Source organism: Hesperophylax consimilis, chromosome 30 (genome assembly GCF_061612785.1).
Source record: "Hesperophylax consimilis isolate HC1 chromosome 30, BYU_Hcon_1.0, whole genome shotgun sequence".
NCBI classification, from domain to species: Eukaryota; Metazoa; Arthropoda; class Insecta; order Trichoptera; family Limnephilidae; genus Hesperophylax; species Hesperophylax consimilis.
Genome location: NC_142865.1, coordinates 15,113,328 through 15,137,674, shown reverse-complemented (window position 1 = coordinate 15,137,674; position 24,347 = coordinate 15,113,328). Strand labels below are relative to the sequence as shown.

The window sequence follows — 24,347 nt, the reverse complement described above, 5'->3', positions numbered from 1 at the left end:
TGACCGACTACCCTGATTTTAACTACCTTTTCCTACCTTGTTTGCTCGTCCAAACGTTTCCGGATGCTGCAGTCGATAAAGTGCTAATATAATGAGACAATTAATTACAAGTACATGAAATTCGCTATAGACAATTCAATTCAAGATGCACAAAATTCTAAGTTAATGATTTGACTAGGGATTGTTAGTTTGTGAGTTATTTCTATGAGTAGGTATTTTCGGGAATAGCTAGAGACAAAACATGTGTTGCTTTCGATTGGTCTCCGTCCAAATCCCATCCATCAACGTGACCAGCTCGAGAGCAGCCAAGTTGATGGTCCAATCCCAACACCTCCAGAAATGAATTGAATATCGCTCAGCGACAGATGAAATAATGACATGTTTTGCCTCCTGCCGGAGGGTGATGAAGGTGGAATGTGGGTCCTTGGTGGTAACTGTTGATGTTGATGTTGATGATGAATGATGAAGATTCATCTTATACCGTTAGGTATAAGGAGCTGCTCCGGTTCGGTGGCATGATAGCCTGGTGTCAGGAACCATTTGGGTCACGTGGGTAGCGCGAGGTCTAGGTCGCGTCAACCTCCCCCAAATCAATGATGAGTTAAGCTTCGCCAGTATGCCGAAAATTAGGAGTCCACTCTACTAACCTCAAACATAAACATATACTGAAGTGGTTTGCATCAGCAACGTCAGGAGTTCGGGAGTCCCGTGAACACCCCTCTGGTTTACGCTCGTAAGAATAATGATGAATTCAGCTTCAGTTTGTTCGACTTCGCCTCTGCAGTCACGCTACTCCAAATAGCTTCCGGCTCCAGTCTATACAGCTTCTCGTTCCAGTAGAGGTAGTGACACATATTTACCATATGTACAATACAGAACATACTTCAAGTCTTCCGTCCACACTCAAAATAGTCATGTCAATATTTAATTTGGATGAGGGCGTCCATCCGACATAACGAATGTTTCCTAGACGGGAGATTTTACCCCACTTCAAAGTCATGGTCATTCGCTCTATCGTTTGTTACCCTCCGTTCGCTTCAAATATCAAAGAATGGTAGAAATTGATATCCTCGACTTCCGGCGCTAAGGATCAGGGATACTGGAATCATCAGGTATGGAATCTGAAATCATCCGATCTCCGTCAGCTCAAACGGTTTCAGTCGGAGTCAATTTCCAACCTAATTCTGGATGACTTCTCCTCCTATAGTGGGGTAAGTACTTATTGAATTTGACAGGAAGGACGTCAGAAATCGCCGAGACAACTTCATATTCGTCACGATCCCTTCGTTCTGTCAGCGAGAAAATCCTCACCATACGCCAGACAAGAATAGCATAGCCCTTATCCGCTTTGTTCCTTCGTCTACCAGCTAACTCAAGTAGGAAAGCCCATTAGCAATTTTCGTTCCCTTCGATTTGAACTCCGTGAAAGCGTCCTCTCACCAGCTGAAAATACTCGAAACAGGGGTCTATTCAGGGTGACTATCTAAGGCTGGTCCGCCAACACCTTCGACAGAAACCGGTGCTTTTTACGGGAATAACTCAACCACACCTGAGCAGGGTAAAAACCGGCGCTACTCTACTGAAAATAGACTTTATCTCGGCATCCAGGGTTATCGACTTTGCTAACACAAAAGTCCCTATTAGGCAAGCCAATTACAAATTTCGTTCCCTTCGCTTTTGTCGCTTTGATAAGATAGGACAGCCTACGGAAAATTCGTACACCTCGTCCCCGCCAAACTTATGAAAGATGAAAATCTCACTTGATAGAATAGGAATGCCAGACAGATGCATTCTCTCGGCGGCTAGTTTCAATCCGCTGCGTTATCCCGATTGAAAAATGAATGAAAAGAGTGATGTTTGAATAAGTTATATTTAATTAAATATATTTTATAAATTCCGTATAACCTAATCGTTAAATATTATTACTGGAGAATTTTTAAATCATTTTAAATTGCAGAAAAAAAATTGTCTAACTCATAAACAATGTCTATTGTCGAATGATCTAAAGCGGCTTCAGGGTAACCGCTCTTCGTCCCTTTTTTTAATAGCCAAGACCCGGTCTCGTAATTTATGGCCTCCTTTGCTGACGGGTACCTATAGTGCTCAAGTTAAATACCCCTACTTCAAAATACAATTGGATTATTTGGTTTACACTAGGGAAATAAGTGTTAATAATTAGATTATAATAGACTTACCGATACATCTTAGTGTCAACAATCCAAATAATTATAAGAAACAACCACACACACATGCAGTAAAATACTCATGCTGTTAGAAAAATCACTCCTTCTACACTAAACGACTTTAGCCGTGTTCGCGTCCCGACGATTAATTCTTGTTGACGCGCTTCCTAGTTTTTACTGACTCGACTATCTTAAAACGCTGACCGATCCTGATTATTCCTGACCGTCTCCCAGACCTTGAAACTCTGACCCCCTTGACTGTATTTGATCGTCTCCCAACGTTTTCAAAACCTGACTATCTTGAACCGCTTTTTCTAACCACCGACTATCGACTTCCTTCTTCCGTTCTTCAACGCTAACTGTCTATCCGCCCGGGCTCCTTAACCACGACTATCGACTTCCTCCTTCCGATCTTCAACGCTAACTGTCTATCCGCCCGGGCTCTTTAACCACGACTATCGACTTCCTTCCTCCGTTCTTCAACGCTGACTGCCTTGAACCGCTTTTTCTAACCACCGACTATCGACTTCCTTCTTCCGTTCTTCAACGCTAACTGTCTCGACCGTCTCCCCGCGCTTTCAAATCCAGACTCCCCCTTCTCAAACCAACCCCCCCAAATCACCATATGCGATTTCTAATTTATGTTCTTTTGAATTCTGAATGCTTTTTGTATTCAAAAGACAGAAATGCACTAAAGGAACACATCAATTATGGCCCTAGAACCTGTCACATTAATTTTAAATCGTTTCAAAACCAATAAATTGTTACTTCTCCAGTAAAATGTCTAACTCTTTGTTCAAAGGATGAAACTTGACTACCCCCAGTCCAGTTTCCCAGCCCAAATTCGCTCTCCACTGAATAAAATCTAAGAATTCAAACCACATCCCGGAGGTCTCTGACGATACAGTGCATGTTCCCATTTTTTTTCTCTACCCTAATAAATCTAAACACTTGTTTCTAAAACAGCTTTAAGGCCAACATCTGGTAAACCCTTACTTCGTGAAATCAACTGAAAAATTCTTTCTAACCATAATAAATCAACAATAAAAAAAATTTATCCCAGGGCGAGTCCATCACAGGGTATGTTGAGAAACTCTAAGAAGTGGGAAGAGAAAGGCTACGAAGTATCCTTGGCTATATCCAATTCAAGGATCTTTTTGTTGTGTTCGTACAAACAGGTCTCCAACTCGTCTTGGAAGAATAATATAAATACATGGTTCTTTTAGATTAATCAGGGATTTATTAATACTCCGCGTATTATAAAGGTGACTCGAAAGTCGACCTAACTAGAAGCTGGCTAATTGGAATCTGAAACAGTAAGTTTCTCTGGGAGCCTTCCCACTGGCCCTGGCGACTACTGGCCACTGGCTCCATCTTACGGACTTCCACGCAAGCTCTACGCACTGCCATCTGTGCGTGCATCTATGAAGTTCTTACTTCCCAACAATTCTTAATGGTTTTCTTTCACCATGAGTTAGTAGCTGAGTGGACAAACGCGTCGAGTTCCCACCCACGTGTTCTGGGTCCAATCCTGTGTGATGATAAAAGCCGCACCTCATTTAGAGTCAGCATTTTTTAGCCTCGTCGACCCAGACAAGATAAGATATTTTTTATGAAGTAGTTTGGACTCGTCTCAATGTGTCAATTGTTAAATTTAGCAATCCATCATTATTTTTTTAATTCATTAATAAGTAATTGTCATTATAATATATATGGTTACTTAGTACAATCATAATCAGACTTGTTATTTCTTTATTTATTTGTTAATACCAGATTTAAACTGGAATTAATCATGTATAATTTACATCCAAATGATAAGATTCTTGGGATATTTACAAATCCACAATATCACACCCACTCTCAAAGGTTACCTCAAGAGGTTCGTAGCGTTTGGTGTGTTAGCGGGGGTGCCTGAATTCACAGGGTGAGGTTTGTTCAGGTTTGCAGACCGCTTGGCAGACCGGATTGGGATATGCCGATTGAGGTCGACCCAACCCCTTGCACCATAGTGGGAACCATGGATTTATATGTCTGTCACTCCTGTACACACTGACTCCTGTACACACTTCATACCTTTTCTTCCAAAACTTGCCCCCCTTAAAAAATATCCTCCCTGCAGCATCCCCTGATATAACACTGGCCCTGAGTAAAGTTATTTTCCTCACAGCCTTCTCGTACCTGTTGACATTTGTCACATGAGAATGTGTCTTTTCTACGACTCTTTCTTGTACCTGTTGACGTTTGTCACACAAGAATGTGTCTTTTCTATGACTCGTTCTTGTACCTGTTGACATTTGTCACATGGAAATGTGTCTTTTCTACGACTCGTTCTTGTACCTGTTGACGTTTGTCACATGAGAATTTGTCTTTTCTACGACTCGTTCTTGTACCTGTTGACATTTGTCACATGAGAATGTGTCTTTTCTACGAGTCGTTCTTGTACCTGTTGACATTTGTCACACGAGAATGTGTCTTTTCTACGACTCTTTATTGTACCTGTTGGCATTTGTCACATGATAATGTGTCTTTTCTACGACTCGTTCTTGTACCTGTTGACGTTTGTCACATGAGAATTTGTCTTTTCTACGACTCGTTCTTGTACCTGTTGACATTTGTCACATGAGAATGTGTCTTTTCTACGAGTCGTTCTTGTACCTGTTGACATTTGTCACACGAGAATGTGTCTTTTCTGCGACTCTTTATTGTACCTGTTGGCATTTGTCACATGATAATGTGTCTTTTATACGACTCGTTCTTGTACCTGTCGACATTTGTCACATGGGAATACATCTTTTCTACGACTCGTTCTTGTACCTGTTGACATTTGTCAGATGAGAATGTGTCTTTTCTATGACTCGTTCTTGTACCTGTTGACATTTGTCACACGAAAATGTGTCTTTTCTACGACTCGTTCTTGTACCTGTTGACGTTTGTCACATGAGAATTTGTCTTTTCTACGACTCGTTCTTGTACCTGTTGACATTTTTCACATGAAAATGTGTCTTTTCTACGACTCGTTCTTGTACCTGTTGACGTTTGTCACATGAGAATTTGTCTTTTCTACGACTCGTTCTTGTACCTGTTGACATTTGTCACATGAGAATGTGTCTTTTCTACGACTCGTTCTTGCATTCAACAGCTGGTCTTTGGAATGATTGCTGGACTCATTGTTCACTTCTTCCTTTTCTCTAAAATACCCTCCACACAGTATTCCCAACGATGACTTAAGCTCCGAGGGAAATAATTTCTCCTCTTTGTGAGGAATCTAGTAATCCATATCAAAAATAATAATTTAACAATTTTACAATGCACCATTTAGATAAAATAAAATATGCAAAAAAATACATTTTGTTTCGCAAAGGAATATATTTTCGTTTAGTTTTCAATAAAACATTCGTTATCTTATCGTGTGAATGAATCATAAATTATTATTTATGCTGCGTTAGTCGAAATAAAGTGATAAAATGGTAAAAGGAATTTTATTTTCTTATTTTAAATACTAATTAAATGCAATAATCTTTCTAGGGACTTTTTGTTGTAACTCCTGGTTACAAAATATTTTGGACTTTTTATTGCATTAGACAGCCATTAATTAGTCCTTTGTAGCAATCTTAGGTGAATTAAAAAGTAAAGATATGTTACTGAGACAATGCGCGTGATTTCACTGGACTAAGTCCAGTGGACATACTTCAGATCTACTGCGTTTAGCATGGCACATAAGTTCGCTCATCAGCCAAGCTGCCACAAACAAGCTATGCACTTTTTTGTGAAAAAAATCCTTCCCGTGATTTTGAGCGGTGTACTAATCAGTCACAACCAAAAGCAGAACTCATTGGGTTTTTTTCCGCTAGTAAATCCATGCAAATCATTTATTATTTCAAGGCTTTTAGCTACCCGAAAATGGTAAATGTCGAAATAAAATAAAGTGAGATAGCGAACTTCGCAAGACATCAGTATAAATAAAGGACAACCTAATGACAGTAGGTCGTTTCATACAGTGTTCCGTATTCGTCTTAGTGTAAGCGAGTAACGGCCGTTGTTCCCAATCCTACCGATCAACTGTTGAGCCGAAATTTTGGCTCAACACTTCTCAAACGCACAACTACGCTCTTTCCAACAGAAATGTGACGACTGAGTGATCAGGAAGCCAAACTACTGTATTAAGCTTGCCTCAGTAAATGACTAGTTATAAAAAGTGACGACAGAGTAAAAAATATTCAAAGCCAAGACACGGTGGCATTAAAGACAAGCTTACACTTTATTTTTAACATATTACATACGTTTGTTTAAAAAAATATAAAATATCGGTTTATGTATTACAGTAATTAAAAAAATATATGCATTAATAATAAATTCAATAATTAATTCGTCAATATAAATTTAACATTGAAAGTTCTTACTCTGATGTCATTTTATTGTCTATGAAAGTGGGCGGGACCACTTAAGATAGTCAACGGTAAACAAGTTTGGAAACAGGCAAATCGAAGGTTACTGAAGAAATCACTTGGCTAATCGAAGCCTCAGATTGATCGTTCTAAAATTGGGAACAACGGCCGTAAATGTATCTTGTCATCTCAGTCATACTCGTGATGTAGAATGTAGTAATTCATTGCAACTTTTAAGTACGTATACGCTGCCCGGTCCTATATCTATTTCATATTCTTTGACTGTCTATCTTTGTCATACATTAACAACGTTTGAATTACGAATTTACTGGAAACAAAAGAGTGTTTCTTACTTGCTACATTTTGTGAGACGATGACATATCTATTTGCATTTTAATGTCATTGGTAGCAATGGTATTTATCTATCTGAGAAGCTCTGTATTATCAACGGTTCTACTTTACTGTTACAAGTGCCATCTGTGAATGACACCTCAAAATAATATCTAGGATACCATGCCTGATATAATGCGAGTAGCGCATAGGAGTCCCAACTGCTCTCAACCGTCATGTGACAGTCAGAATTTGGCACCCTTAACCCATTCATGACGAACTATTTTTTTTCGAATTTCGCGCAGAAAATTCACAGAGTGGTTGGTTTTGAAAGTAGAATAAGAACGTTTTTTTCGGAATTTGAAAAAATCGTCTCCTCATCCCCCAGGAGCCTCGAGAAGGATGAGGTCCATATGGATCTTTCGGCAAATAACTAGTCAGAAATTTCATTTTTTCATCTTTATTGTTCAAAAAGTGTAATTTTCAACAACATTATTTAGTGTGATAGCCCTCGAAGCATTTCACGCATAGTCCGACCTTACATGTGATGCGACGGATGCGCTGCTTGCTTTTACAAGATGCACAAGACAGTTTTCCTCCCTTATTAGTCTCAGTTATCGGTATTGGCCCAGGATAATGGGGGACGGAGGTATCATACTGCATCGCCGTTTGACCTATTTTGGTGAGTTTGTCGGGTGCCTTGAAGTATTTCTTGATAGAATACTTCTCGCAGTAATGCTTTGATATTTCTTCACGGAATTCTAACTGCCCCAATTTAAAATTGCCCGTGGCTTTGCGCTTCAGAAGCCAGCAATTCTGAATGGTTACATCAATGGCCCAGGTAAAAATGGACCACCACCATTTCTGTTGGCGAACAGTAATGCGATAACATGCAACGTTTTGGTCCATTCTGTCAGTTCCGCCCATATTCGTGTTATATTGATGAATTGCATATGGCCTCTGTATACTGATCTTTTTTTGCTCCTTCCGTGAGTAACGGCTTGCTAGATCCAATGGATTCTTTCCGTATTTTGTTGAAGCTACAGAACAAACAGCGTTATCAACCCATTGAGTAACGTAGATGGGGGTCTTGCCAAATGATGTCTGCGCACTTTCAGTATGTCCTCGAGAAAGCACACCTTTGTTGTATTTTGACATTGTTGCCTTCTTCTTGGGGATAGGAGATGAACTGGGAATCCGATTGTCTCGAATTGTACCTGTGCCATTGTATCCATAAAAATGCAAATAGTACAACAATGGCATACCCGTAAAAAGATTATCAAAGTAGAAGTGATATGGCAATTCGCGCTTTTCCACTGGCAATTGATCGACCAACATAAGTAGTGGTGAAGCGTTCAAGCCTACAACACCCATACTCCTTTGGAATCCGGGGATTGCTGCCTTGGTAGATCTCAAAATTGATCAAGTAACCGGAGGGTGTATTTAGGCTCCACACTTTATATCCGAATCGAATGGGTTTGCCTTTTATGTATTGCTTACATCCATGGCGGCCATAGTATGGAATCATCGATTCATCATGACTTAAATTTTCTTCTGGGTGGAAGTTTCGCATAAACCGTTCAATAAGCCTATCTGTAAATAGACGTAACTTCCACATCCGGTCTGCACTATTGAACTGATTTGGTGAAGCAAAGTGTATCATTTTGTGTATCTGTTCAAATCTATCACGAGACATGGTGGACGCAATCTGCTTATTGTAGAAAGGGCGAGAGCTGCTCCAGTACAATCGAGTTGATGGAATCGGGCATAATCCCGATGTTATAAGTATACCCATGTACGCTTTGATATCCCCGACAGTTAAAGGTGATACTTTATGACTATTTTCAGGGTCTTGCTTGGTCTGATATTTGTTGGATTCTGTAACGATGAATTCGTACATTTTGTTGTCAAAATTTAGTTCAAATAATTCCACCGGTGATAAAGCAGCTACGTCGGTATAATTTCCTTCGGGAAATATGCTAGAAACAATTGGCGTCACATCGTTAGACTTCCATTGAAACATAGTTTTCGGACCAGGCATACGTTTTGGAATGCGATAAGGTGGTTCAGCGGGATCATTCACTCTGTCTCCAGTACTAACACGGCATCGTTTCAAAGGAGGCTCGAAAGAAGTGCTTGCAGACGCTTGACCGTGTGATGCTGAAGCGTCGAATAAATTTATGTCGAAGTCACTGAAAGTTGAATCCAAACGCTCGTCTCCGAAATGCTCTAGATTAGGGTTCTCTTGATCTGAATCATAATCGGGCGTATCTTGTCCCTTTTTGTGTCGACGGCGATTTACGATTTGGCAATTAGAAAACAATTGCGCTCGAGAAATATTGGCAATTATTCCACCGTCATCTTCATCAGCTGAATCTGCTCCGGACAAATCACTCTCATTTGGCGGCTCCATATACACATCCACATCCACTACCTCATCATCCTCCAAATTCGTATCCGATTGTTCTTCAAGCAGTAACATCACTTCTCCAACAGTCAGACCCCTAAAAAACACGAAAAAACAATGAAATCTGCGAAAAATTACAATTTATGTATAGTGAGATCTGCCGAAAGGTCCATATGGAGCCAAAAATCAAAACCTTCAATTCAAAGTACTCTCTTTGATACAATAAGGATTATTTTTGTAACAATATGTCTATAAATAGTTAGTAAATTTCATTCTTTACGGATCATAAACGGTTTTGGAAAAAAAAAAATCAAATCTACACATAAGTTTATTGGATTACTTACTTCACTCGCTTTGACATTTTGAAAAATTTGCACTTTTTTTCAAACTCCGTTTATACACGTCTGTCCACGCCGGCACATGCAAACGAACTGAGCGCCTCTAAGACAAACGTGTTTGTACATGCTTGTAGACTACATAAAACTGAATTTCGCATCGCCATTTTAATATATCGGCTTGATGTGACTAATTGAGGTCCAACACTTTTTCGAGGTCCATATGGCACCTTCGTCATGAATGGGTTAATTGGGGTATGTTGTGAGGCGGAAGGAAGGAGATGGGGGAGAAGAAGGTTGGCTATTCAGATCTGGTCACCAAAAAAGGCTATTTGATATTCAATCGTAAAAGATCAATGGTTTCTTTGCTTGTGTGGCACGTAGCGCCGTCTTGTTGAAAATAAACGTTGACCAAATCAATACCATCCAATTCCGGCCATAAAAAATCATTGATCATCTCTCGATAGCGCAACCATTCACCGTAACTGTTGCTCCAGCCTCATTTTTGTTATTTTGAATAGCCCGCTATTTCGGTAGATGTTACTTTTGAAGCTGTCATTTTTGACATTTTACAAGTAGAAACTACGCCATTAATAAAAATGGAACGATACACGCTTTAACAACGCATTGAAATTATTAAAATTCACTTGAGTGAATCAAATGCAAATCATTTTGAGTGATGAGACCCATTTCCACCTCGGTGGCTTCGTCAACAAGCAAAATTGTCGCATCTGGGGCTCGGAAAACCCAAGAGTTATTGTTGAAAAGCCTCTCTATCCTCAACGTGTAACTGTTTGGTGCGGTTTATGGTCCGGCGGAGTCATTGGACCTTACTTTTTCGAAAATGAGGCTGGAGCAACAGTTACGGTGAATGGATTGTGCTATCGAGAGATTATTAATGATTTTTTATGGCCGGAATTGGATGGTATTGATCTGGACAACATTTACTTTCAACAAGACGGCGCTACGGGCCACACAAGCAACGAAACCATTGATCTTTTACGATTGAATATCAAAATAACACCTCTTATTGGAAAACCCTGTATAAGTACTTAAGCAGCTTTAAATATTGTTATGAAAAAAGTTGTTTACGCTGACGTAAATTTTAACAGACAGAAACCTACTTCGCTACAACATCATTACATAATGTTCAATTTCTTAGTCAGGGTACAAATTAATATAAGTTTAATACGTAGTATAAATATTTCAATTTATGTGAAGTATTTACATTTGCGTAAGAGATTTTTTTGGCATGTTTCGTCCACAACACTGAAGAGACAAACCGATAGAAATGTATTTTGGACGTGTCGGTGTGGCCAAAGTAAGATCATTTTTTCCTTACTTCTTGTAATATTGATCATAATTTTTCAAATGGCGAATTATTTTGGAACAAAAGTCTAGGACCCTGGAGTCGAAAGGTCTTATATAAATTGGAAAAAACAGAATAGTTAACATTTCTAGGGATAATTATTGAAATGCATCTACAAATCTAGACAAAAAATATCGACCCTAACTGAGGGGAAAGCTGAATTTTTGCAGTTGAATAGTATCTACTGCAGGGAGTATTTTTTACAAAAATTTTCAAAAAACCTTCGCCATCATAATAATAGGCAATAATAATTCTGTGGTTGAATAGGGAATTCTCTTCACACCAAAAAATCACGTATTATTAATTATTCACATGTAGAAACACTTCAGACACAAGAATACATAGTTTTTATAATTTTCAAAAATCATTTATTAAAGTTATAATGACTTTAAAAACAGGCGCGAACGAAATATTTCAATGCAGCTAAAAACGCCCGGTGATTGATCAAGCGTTCAAGGGCGAACGATGACGTCACTGTTGACCGGCCTGAGTAGATCCTGCTAACCGATGGCGGCGGCGGCGGCAAAGGTGTGACGTAGCGGTCAAAATGACGCATGACCGTTTTCAGAGCCGAAATAGCACGCAATTTTTAAAACAACTACAAAAAATTGAACATGCATTTAAAAAAAAAAGAAAAAAAAAGAGGCACATAATAAAATAATTACCTTTATTGAAATAAATTATTTACAAAATGCACGAGAATTCCCTATTATAAAATTTATTTTTCAAGTAGTTCCGTTGATCATTGCTAAATCAATCATATAAGAAGTCGGGGACATCCAAGAAAAACATGTCACGACCGAGTGAATCAAAATTGAATAGGAATTATGTCAAGAGTCAGTATAATAGAAAACTGTGTATGAGTGTCAATTAAGCAAGGAGAGTGTAGCAAAATGCTTGATGATTATTTAGAAAATAAAATTAAACTTATTATCTTAAAATGTTGAACGTTAATTCTACTAAACCTTTTTTGCGTTTTTTATAAACATTGCAAATGACTAAAAAATTATTCAAATATTTTTTTACTACGTACAAAACTTTCGTACCGGTCTGTACTTTTATAGCTGTCAAAAGAAATCGACCAATCACAGGCGCGGGTGTGTCTGTGACGTCACGCCCATGTGATTCGAAATCAAATTGCACATTATTATCACCGCGTGCCCTGGCGAAAATTCCGTAATTCTGTATGAAAATTACACACAGAGCAGCGAGTTTGTACACTTTGACGGATTTTGTAATTTGTGTTTTTTTGGTAAGTCATTCAGTAACGTGACATTTCGCTCTGTACAGTGTACTACACCTTTGCCTAAAGAATTCCAAGTAGGAATGTTTGTATTATTATTAGACTCTCTTTTAGCAGTAGTTGCAGTCAGTTGTATTTCGTCTGTCTGTCGGTGCGGTCGTCTTTATGTAACTCTTATTCGTTGTACAGACGATCTGCGCGTATTTACAAAAGGTGTTGTGACGTTAAAACGAGTTTGTTGAAATATAGTAATGGTGATATTGTCATTGCAGTTTTTACGCGTCGAATAAATTTACATATTAATTAGCATTGTTGTTCAAAAGAGATTTGAACGCCGGTGATTTCGTGTATTTTTGTTGAATATAAATTGTTTTGTTTTATGCCAATATGGGTAGTGAAATCATTACAAGTGAGTTTTTATCTATTTACTAACCGGTTTCGCTCGTTATTTTTGTTTTTTTATAATAGCTAACCCCCACGGGGGTAGGGCAGAGGGGACGAACTTCTTGCTTCATTCATATTCACTCGATCGTGACGTGTCTCCTTCGAGCATCCCCGACTTTTTTTTACCGTTCTCATTCGTAAATCCGCTCTACAGGCCCAAAGTATCTAAGCGTCTCTTTCTTAATCTTTCTCATTAGACTTACATCAGCCTTGCATTCTTTTATTGCTAATCTTCACATTTCGCACACTATCACACTTGGTTTTACCACAAATACCCCTTAGGGGTCTCATTTCTACAGCATTCAGTCTACTTTCATCCTTTCTCTGTCAGTTCCATGTATCGCTACCATTCCAGTGAAATCTAGAAACATTTGAAAAAAAAACCATTAACTATATAGCCCCCTATATAAATTTGTACATTTAAGGTTACAAATTACTAATTAATTGTTACATGCATATATGCTATATTTTCTCCTGCTTGATGTGGTTCCCACACAACATCTTGAACCTTCCATCTTCAGACTCCCTTTATATATATATATATATTTTTTTTTAAAAAGAAAGACAAACATTCCCGGGTTACGAATAACCTGTCAATATTTGTAAATCTCCTACTACCACCACAGTAAGCGGAAAATGTTGCTTGTGTTGTGATGGAGGACTTAGCCAGCCGAGGAATTGAACACAGTACGCCTGGGTGGGATCCAAACGCGATGTCAACTTAGCTACCGACCGGTCAAATAGTATAGTATACTATTCTGAGTATTCGCTTTGTCCTTATTTGGTAGCCTGATTTCATTGCACGTACTTGATTTATGTTTGTGTATGTCCTTGTTGTATACAATTTTATTTGAGAAATATTTGTGTAACAGTTTGTTTACTATTTTATGTACAAATATCATCGTGTTCGAGGTCAGCATCTGTTTCACCGTTAGCCAATTTAGTTATTTTAACATTTTATTTACATTTTAATATCTATTTCGTCTAAGTTTTGTTCTTATTCCCCTTTTTTGGAGAATTTGAAATTTATTTTGCTCTCGGTCGTTACACAGGAAAATGATATTTGAGCGGTAGTTAAAATGGTGATTGCAGTTTTTCCGGAAAGTTTTTGGCGAATTCTTCCATATATTTTATATATTTTTTTTCCATTTATCTTTTGGGTATATTCAGCATGTTTGTTTAAGTTGAGTTTGGAATCTATTATAACTCCCAAGTATTTTATATCGGTAACATTTTAAATAATTTCAAATAAATGAGCCAAATATTATTATTATGAAGGTAAATATTATATCCTGTTTGTTTACGAAATCTCCACTTTTTCTCAAATATCAAAAGTATGTCCAAAGTCTTTTTAGAAAAATCAGAAGGTAATTTATTTCATATCGTTTTAATGAAACGCTGCTGTTTAAATATTTATGACTTGATTTATTGATTTTACATGGTCGTCGATATCTGGATATCAATATTGATATTAATTTATAAATTATTATATTGTTTCATGACAATTTGACGGCCTGCGTTGTTAAGTTGTCACGATCCATGACTACGAATCCTGATGTCGCACGTTTGAATCTTTATAACCTCCATTCGGAATCGAAACGCCTCTTGAAATGGCTTTAGCCATGTTTGCTGAGCATATCTGAAAAGCCAGGTAATTCCAAACCTTCCTCTTCCCCTATTAATCCTTCAGGATAATCTGTTCGCTTTTGGGAACAACTCATATGGTATCACAGATATCGTTATATCTCCCTTAATGTCATGGTGAGAAATGTGAGCCAAGCGTTGTTAGAAAAAGAAAATACCATGCTTTATATTCAAATCTAGAAATTAACCACATATTAATTAAAATTTGCACCTTTATGAAACCAAAGTTTGCGAATGCAATATTAAACATAAATTTCAAAACTTCGCGTTTTTTACTAATAATTTTTTTTTATATGAAACGACAAAAAAGTTAGGTAACAATAAGACGTTTGTTGTACATTTATCTAATAAAATGCGTTCGTTTTCGTTATTTATTTATTTATTTGTTAAGACATACACAGTACAATAAGATACAGTTAGATATTTTTAGTTATTACATAGTTGTAGTACCTATTACGCATGTCCATAAAATGTCATTACGTAATTTCGCCTGAGATTGTTATAAAAGGAAGGAAGTATGTGGATAGATAATAATAAATGAATTGAAAACAAGAATTATAATAAGCTCACGAATTGTAATTGACTGTTAATACATAGAAGTTTTGAAAAATGAAGTGAAAATAATTTTTGAAATATGTCATGCTAAGAAATTTAATAAGTTAGTTTTGTATGTTAGAAAGGAATCATGAAAGATGTCTAAATGTAGTAATTTTTCGTAAGGTGTTGTTTGCTCTATTGGTATTGTTGGCTTCAATATGAAAAAGTGTAGTGTGCCTGGTACGCCTCGTTAGAACATTTAAACCAATGACGGATAGCAATTCGGTACTATCTATTTTATTATTTAGCATATTATGTATTTATTTATTTATTAACGGACATCGTTCAAATTACAAAATAATAACACGAATAAAGTAAAATGAAAAATATAGGAGTAGACAAAGGTACATGAAAGCAAAGACATATGGTAGATATAATAATAAGAAAATAAAGTGACAAGTCGAATCAAGTCAAGACTACGCCGTGGGTCAGGACCACAGGACACTTATAATATTCCGTCACTTGTTTAGCGACTGGCAAAAATCATTCAGACTTATCCCAAAAAAATTAAGGTTTTGACTTGAGGTGACCAGTCTACACATTCTGGACAATGGTGAATAATATCCATAATTTGTCGAATGATGGTTGAGGAAGAGCAGTTCATTATTTCTGAGTCTTTGCGAGGGGATATTGAAGGGAATGAGTTGCAGTAGAGTAGGTGAATCAATAATACCATTTATAATTTTGAAGAAGCAAATGAGGTCATTTCTTTCCCGACGGACTTCCAAAGGAGAGAGGTTTGGAGTTAGTTCAATTTCATCATATTAGTATTTGCCTTTTTCTAAACCTAGCCTCCTAGCAATCCCTATGTAGAAACAACAGGTCTGACAATGTGCGTCTTTTTTGTTAACATATTATTTGTAGTTTTGTTGTATTTCTTGAGTAATGTTTCTAAAATTTATTATGTATACTTTCTACTAAATCTATGTATACCTTATATTGATGATTCCATATTGTGGAAGCATACTCCAGTGGACTTCTGACCAATGAACAAAACAACATTTCTAGAGTCTTAGCACTTTTGAAAACTTTGCATATTCTTAATAAGTTATAAATAATTTTAGTTACAAAAAACGTAAGGTAAGCCATTTTATTTTATTTAAAATTTTAATACATCAAAAACTATATTTTTATTTATAATAACGGTATTTTAAGGCGTATTTTATCAGCTTTTAAAAGCAGATTTTAGTTTTCGGATACTTTCAGAAATATTCAATTATTTGGATTTAATTGCAAATAATTTAATATTTCGGAAATATGGCAGAGGCCTGAGGGCTCAGTAAAAGTTTAATGAAAAAATTTGTGCAAATAGTTTTAAAATGATTTATCACACCAATAAATTTAATAAATGATTTTTTTTTTATTTAAGCAAAGAATCTTGGAGTAAGTAAGAAAGTGTAGTAATTATTATTCACAGATATTTAATTTGTGTATGCTAGCAATACGCCTGTGTGATTACTGCGTTTGACACATCTCTGGTTGAGCTATATCTTTATAAATTCCTTTCGTATATGCCGCTATAATACTTGATATATTGTAGTAAAAAAAGTACCTACTGTTAAATCAGGTTTTTTGTTGTTTCGCCGTTTAAAACGACTTTCGTCGGCATTGAAGGTTCTTGAAGGTCCGGTTAACCCTCGATCACTCGCGCGGTTTTTAGCCTCGTGAGCACTCGTGGGGTGTTGTGGCCACCCCACATACTCAAAGTACATTTTTATACACATAATAATAATAATAATATTTGGCTAATTTATATAGCGCCGTTTTCGTGAGAAATCACCTCAAGGGCGCTGCACAAATATATTTCTTAAATAGTTAATACTAGAACTACTGATTTATCTCTAAGACTTATATCTAGTGACATACGACTAACGCCTATAACTACTATCTTAACGACATATATACGAGTATTTAAATATTTAGCAACTTACAACTAAAATTAATATTAACAATCTAATCTTACTAACGCCAGAAGAAGAAGGAAGTTCCATTATATTAGGGTGTTTTTATTGTTAGCTGGATATATATGTTAAATGAATGAAATTAATGAATAAAATCAATCGTCAATCTTAAACGCATTTAGATGATTCATCTGCCAACAATTAAACCGATTGACTTGTTATGTTACCGCTGATATTGTCCATTGTCCATTGGTAGGCAAGTTAATAGAAAAGTTGAATGTATCAGTTAATGGAATTATACCAGCATTTTATTATTTAGTGTTGTATGACGTATGTAAATAAAAAACGTTAATGTTATAAATCAACTTTATTACTGTTCTACAAAACATTATAATCATCAGCATTTTTAGTCATAATATTGAAATCTTTCCTCAAAGAACCAAAAAAAAAGTTTTTAACATAATTTTTCTCATTGAAAATCATAAATATAAGGGTTAATTAACAAAATCAAATAATAAAGTAACCTCCGCAAAAGTATAACACGAGCGCTCGCGGGGTGTCGTGACCACCCCACGCAAACTTTGACACGTCCTCACGTTGTGAGTGCTCGCGCCACACTGCCCCTCCCTCCCCGTGTCGACGGGTTTAAATGTCACTTGAAAGTACTGAGACGAGCAGATTCGTAACTAGACAAATTACTATTCATTTTTACGTAAAAAAAATGCGCGGGGTGCTGACAGCACCCCGCGCGAGTGATGGCGGGTTAAAATGTAAACAAGAAATGCGGTTACCAGATCGTAGTAATATTCATTTAACAATGCGTTTTATAAAAGCCCGAACCCTTATTCTAGCCTGGGGTCTTTCAAACAGGTTGCTTTTCGAGATCGTAAAACCACGATCAAAATCATTTTTTGATTCTTTGATAACTATAAAATCTGAACTGATTTATAGATGTTTAAAACAGAAATTCAAATGTAACGTATTTGTCAAATTGTCAATCAGCGCCATTCCGTTTATACAAGGTTTTCCAATAAGAGTTGTTATTTTGAATAGCCCGCTATTTCGGTAGATGTTACTTTTGAAGCTGTCATTTTTTGACGTTTGACAAGTAGAAACTACGCCATTAATAAAAATGGAATGATACACGCTTCAACAACGCATTGAAATGATTAAAATTCACTTGAGTGAATCAAATGCAAATCATCTTGAGTGATGAGGCCCATTTCCACCTCGGTGGCTTCGTCAACAAGCAAAATTGTCGCATCTCTGGCTCGGAAAACCCAAGAGTTATTGTTGAAAAGCCTCTCTATCCTCAACGTGTGACTGTTTGGTGCGGTTTATGGTCCGGCGGAGTCATTGGACCTTACTTTTTCGAAAATGAGGCTGGAGCAACAGTTACGGTGAATGCATTGCGCTATCGAGAGATGATTAATGATTTTTATGGCCGGAATTGGATGGTATTGATCTGGACAACGTTTACTTTCAACAAGACGGCGCTACGTGCCACACGAGCAACGAAACCATTGATCTTTTACGATTGAATATCAAAATAACACCTCTTATTGGAAAACCCTGTAGTTGTCAAATTGTCAATCAGCGCCATTCTTTTTATAGTTGTCAAATTATCAATCAGCGCCATTGTGTTTCTTTGACGTTCGAAAGGTCTATTTTTAAATAATTCTATTTGAATTTCGACTTTTTTTCGTGAATGAATTAATTAAAATCTTTGAAGTGGTAATTAACCTACTTCCCGACATCCGATCGAGCTCACACTTGGCAGATAGACTCGTTATCGATGACAATGCATTCTATCTACTTTTGGTGGAAACCACGTACACATACGTGGACATATACGCATTTCTCTGAAATTGGATAGCATTACAATTGTCGGTCGACTAGAGTTCCTGGGTAGGTGGCTTTGATTGTCAATTAAAATTAATTTTAGGTTATTTTTTATGTATGTTTCTGCTTTCTTTCGAATTGTGATCACATGATAAGCTCAACAACCCGACAGTTGTCCGTTTCTGCTGACCACAGTTTATTCAAAGGCTTAAACTGACCTAGCATCTGCTTAAGGCGATGCACTACGTCGTGTAATATTTTAAATTGAGCCGCTATCAATAACAACCCTTATGTAGATGGCGATAAGGTTTAAATTCCCGCTTAACACCATCCGCCCGTTTTGATTTATGCAAGAAAAAAACATGGCCAAAAAGTGCCTTTTATTTTATTTTGTGGATGTTTAGGCATAAATATTTAATTTTTTTTCGAACATTTTATAAATAACTTAATTTGTCACATTATAAAATAAAATCATAACCGAAAATGGGTTCGTAAGTAGGAGATTTTGAACTTTAAAACCGTTTTCATAGGCCTTATACATTATTTTTTCTGTGCTTATAAAAAGACTTACTTATCTAAAAAATACTCGATTATTTCAAAGGCCAAGATGTATTCTACTCGCAGTATTTAATTAAAGCATCTGAAACATTTCTAGGCGACCAAATTTTCAAACCAAAAACACATGATTTTGCATTACTACCTATGGCATCGCCTTAAAACGGAGAACTTTCAAATATCAAATAAACAAAATGGCGTTGATTTGATTTGCCATTTGATGACAATGTTACATTTGAATTTCCCAATTTTGTAATGTTAATGGTGTAACGATTATTTAACAATCGTAATAATAAAATTGTCGTTGACATGACATTATCTGACAATTAAGCACCTCCCGATACATTTCCTTCAATTAGCTTATCGTTAAGAGTACCTATGATGAGTATAATTACGAAAAATAAGCAATGGACACGAATTACGTTGCCCTCGTCAATCCTTGGGTCGGAATTTCTTAGTTAAAATGGTGTGGTTTTTGGCGTTTAGTTTTGGTGTAGCCGTCAAGTACGGATACCAATAGCTACTGACTCCGTCGTCTGTATTAATTTTGGATTAGAATTATCACAATCTATAAATCTTCCCTGTTGATGGACGCTGTAACGTTGTTGAAGACGGCGTAATAACCCTAAAATAAATCACGATAATACTTAAGACAGTGAAAATCTCAAATCATATCTGAGATACGGCATGTTTACGTGACGACTGTCGCCGTGCTATGATCAAACATCACGAACTATTGAAGCGGCAATTCGTATGGTGTGTAGGTAGATACAAAGGCGAGGCGCCGCTGTGCGTAAATGAGATTTGCGGTAGTATGGGTGATCACGTTGTGCGTCGGTGCAGTACTAATGATGGCTCATGGCCAATCTCTCTTGTTTCTATTATCTTTGGTTCAAAATGTTCATCTTTATCTTAACAATACATTCGTGATGCATAATAAAAACGATATTATACTTGATTGAGATTTTCTTTGCAAAAATTCATGTCAATAATAAATGTCAATTTTACACACGCGAGAATTAATAATATAAAGAAAAATTATTCAGTGTTGCCACTGAACAATGATAATATCTAGAAATGTGGTAAATGAAAATTAGATCTTTAAAGCTAGTCACAGATATATTGATATAAACTTTTGGAGGATTGTGATTATCGCCAATTTAAATGGGTTGTTGCCTGAATGATTCTGTGGTACTCCAATCCGCAGAATCCAAGGTTGCGTGATTTCTCTCGGTGTGTGATAGTGAGAATTCGGATATTTCCAATTTAGTTTTAATTTTAACAAAACTCACGTTACAATAATTTTATGAACAAACAGATCGCGTACGCTAGAGGAGATTTAGGGCTAACCCGACGGCTAGACCGCTGGAAACGGATAAAATATTTTCAGTGATGCCAGCCTCACAAGAATGTGGGTACAAATAATGTTGTCATTATTTTCGGGAGATGTAAACTACCATATAATTTACCCTACAACCCACAGACATATGAATATTATAGACTAGAAATTAAGGATGAGGGGTAAAATCAACTGTTGAAGAACGAAGAGGGTAAAGCTGACTGTGATTCGTCAATAAATCAATCTGATAGTATATAGGCATCTCGCCTTATAATATCACCATTTAGTTCTTAAAAGTAAAATCTGCTTTTGAATGAATAGACATTTTTACATGGGAGCGCAAATTACTCGCCACGTTATGAACAAATTTGCGAAGTCCAAATTCGGCCAAATAAATGAGTCGAATAATTCGTTTATGTATTTAGTTAAGACACTTTTATAAATGTTCATAATTTACTTCCCAGCAACCAACCAGCTTTGTGTTTCACGTCCAGACGTATCTCGATGTGATAGTATATGTTTCTACTACTGATCCTATTATACGATGTGAATACGCTTAAAATAAAGTAAAATAATGCTTATATATGGAATGTAATACGACAATTGGGTTTATTATCTTTTTCACATCTATTTTTACAAGTTTTCATAGCACAAGTCACCATTTTGCCGTGTTATTTCGTAAAATGAACCGACCATAGTTCGCACAAGTAAGGCAGCTTCTATTTTCAGAGTCGTAGTTAGTTTCAGAGTATTTAGTTAAGACACTTTTACAAATGTCTCATAATTTACTTACCCCAGTAAACAACGATGAGCACACTTGAGAATCGCTACATTGTGATGTGATAGTATATGTTTCTAAAACTGATCCATATAATACGGTGTGAATAAGCTTAAAATAAAGTAAAATAATGCTTACTTATGGAATGTAATACGACAATTGGGTTTATTCTCTTTTTCACATCTATTTTTACAAGTTTTCATATCACAAGTCAACATTTTGCCGTGTTATTTCGTAAAATGAACCGATGATGCCTCGACCATAGTTCGCACAAGAATGATGACGTCACGTTTTCTAAATTCACTTGAGGCCATACGCGAGCCCAGCCGGCTCCAATGGAACCGGTATGGGGAGTGGGGAGTAATACGCTTTTAATCACTTAGGGCAGGTCTACTAATATTCATATGTCTATGCTACAACCTCAATTCTAACGCAGCATCATTGGTCAAATGTACATATTATAGTTTTGTATTAGTGGTCGACGAACTGGTGGATGCAATCTGTTAGACATAAGTTGATAATACTTTGTCTAGTTAGTAATAAGATATCGCACTGTACTAATATTTATACGACTGTCGAGATCGTATGCTGACCGTCCTCGAAAATATCGCCACCTGATCATAGATGACAGATTGTCAGTATTTATTATAACTTACATACGTACATTATTACATTTCTGTTATTTACTAGCTTTACACCGGCACGCTTTGCTGTGGCTCTGTCTGTCTGTGCAGTAAAGCAAATGGTGCTGTTTAAAAAACACATGTATTTATTTAACTGTCGCGGGTGACATCTATATAAGTGATGGCTATGAAACTGAGTTATAAGCCAAAGTCTAATGAATAAATTAAATGCATAAATTAAGTTGTTAAGGGGACGGTATCAAATCTCGACTTAAGTACAGTTAGGTATTATTGCTACTTGTAAATGAATCGGTCGGCCGCTAGAACACCTGCGTCTTTTGAGTAGATAGGGGGATGATTGACACGGTTTTGATAAAATACGAAATAAAAATACACGTGCTTTATAAAATTTATATTTATTTACTAAATAATGGATACAACTTGACAGAATAAAAATCATACTAGCAAAATAATGGATATACAGTCACATCTTTTACGCCCTGGACCTTTTTTGACGTCTCAGTTTTTTACTCAAAGTCACATAGAATCTAATCGTGTTTTGACTTGGAAAAGATTTTTGGTTCATAAATTTGATTGTATGGTTTGTGTAATGACAGTAACTGTTTTTTTTAAATATAATATTACCAGAAAGCAATGGGTGTGAAAAAAGGGAAAACGTAAAATTAAGTTACGACAAATATTTTTTGATTATATATTTAGTGCGATAGAAATGGAAAAAAGTTTATTTGTAAATCATGAATGTAATTTGAAAATTTATTTCAATGTTTTTTTCGTACTCGGGAAAGAATATATTTTACAATTTTAACTTAGATATACAAAAAAGTAGAATGAAGTACATAAACTAAGAAAAAAACACAGTCTAAGATAGATATAAAGAAGTTGATAAAAATTGATATAAAATTATCTAAATGTCTTGGTTAAAAATACTTTTTTCATGTTTTTAGCATAATATCCTCGAAAAGTGCCAAAACTTTGGCTTTCTTTGTGGTTAAGGCTATTAAAAAAGTTTTTTGTACATTTTATAAAATACACTATAATTCTTACTATGCATGTTACCGGTAATATATTATTTTATATTTATTTTCTCTCTCTCTCATATAATAATATTTATATATATATTTTTTTAATAATTTATTTATAATACTACTACCCGGAATTAGCCATCAACGAAATTCAGTGCATTTATCAATGGATCTGATAGACATTGTTCCCAATCTTAGCGACAGTTTGAAAGGAATCGGTAGAATCGTTGAAAGCACCTTCACACTAGTCTCGCAAAGTCCATCTCCAAACTCCGTAATCCAGATTTTGCACCAAATCGGCAGAAAACTCAAGAAATTCAAGCTGGATGCTGAAGTTATGACGTTAGATCCGAGTTCAATGCACATCCAAACTCCTTAATCCCGATTTTGAACCAAATCAGTAGAAAACTCGAGAAATTCAAAATGGATGCCAACATTATGTTTTTTGACGTTAGATCCGAGTTCAATGCACATCCAAACTCCCTAATCCCGATTTTGAACTAAATCGGCAGAGAACTGCAGAAATCCAAGATGGATGCTGAAATTATGCATTTTGACATTAGATCCGAGTTCAATGCACATCTAAACTCCCTAATCCCGATTTTGAACTAAATCGGTAGGGAACTGAAGAAATCCAAGATGGATGCTGAAATTATGCATTTTGACATTAGATCCGAGTTCAGTGCACATCCAAACTCCCTAATCCCGATTTTGAACTAAATCGGTAGAGAACTGGAGAAATTGATTGATGCCGAAATAATGCATTTTGAAATTAGATCCGAGTTCAAGCCACCACCTACTCCGTTTTACCGACTTCGATAGAAGTCGGTAAAAATTTGCAGAAAACGTGTCCATCGGAATGATGTATTTTGACAAACCTTATTCTTCTTTTCCTCCAGTGGAGCGATCTCTTTCGGCGCTGTACGCGCGAGTCCCTTTATTATTTCCCATTTATGTGCCCCTTTATTATTTACGTATTGGTACCTGAAAAAGGTAAAAAAAAGTTGAGACCGTAAAACAAGTTTCAAATTATATATTACAAAATAAATAATATTTAATTTCCACTTACACCTTGGCTATAGCACCAATCTCCTCTGGATTCCAATTAGAAATTTGAAAGTTGGCCGAGGACTGGAGAATAAACAAAACAAGCGTGCTCTCACTTCCGAATTCACCTCGAGACTGACAGTGACTAGCGGTGTTCGGTCAAGCCATGGACAATGATTTCATCCATAGGATTTTGTATGACGGAAAATAATTGAAATATTCGGGAAGTTTAATTGAATCACAACAAAAATCCATATATCTTAAAGTGTTTTTTATTTATTT

At 36.3% G+C, this 24,347-nt stretch overlaps 1 protein-coding gene across 3 annotated transcripts in view; it reads left to right on the top strand.

The window, feature by feature from the left end:
• Positions 1 to 24,347, top strand: part of Gk2 (Glycerol kinase 2) — a 124,435-nt gene that overhangs the window by 36,810 nt on the left and 63,278 nt on the right. Inside the window, exon 1 of one of the 3 annotated variants that reach the window (XM_089649652.1) lies at positions 12,410 to 12,661. The exons of the other annotated variants lie outside the window; for them this stretch is intronic. Within the exon in view, the coding sequence (XP_089505778.1) occupies positions 12,640 to 12,661 (22 nt within the window). The 5' untranslated portion in view covers positions 12,410 to 12,639. Of the gene's footprint in view, positions 1 to 12,409; positions 12,662 to 24,347 lie in introns of those variants that run through there. 3 annotated transcript variants of the gene reach the window in all.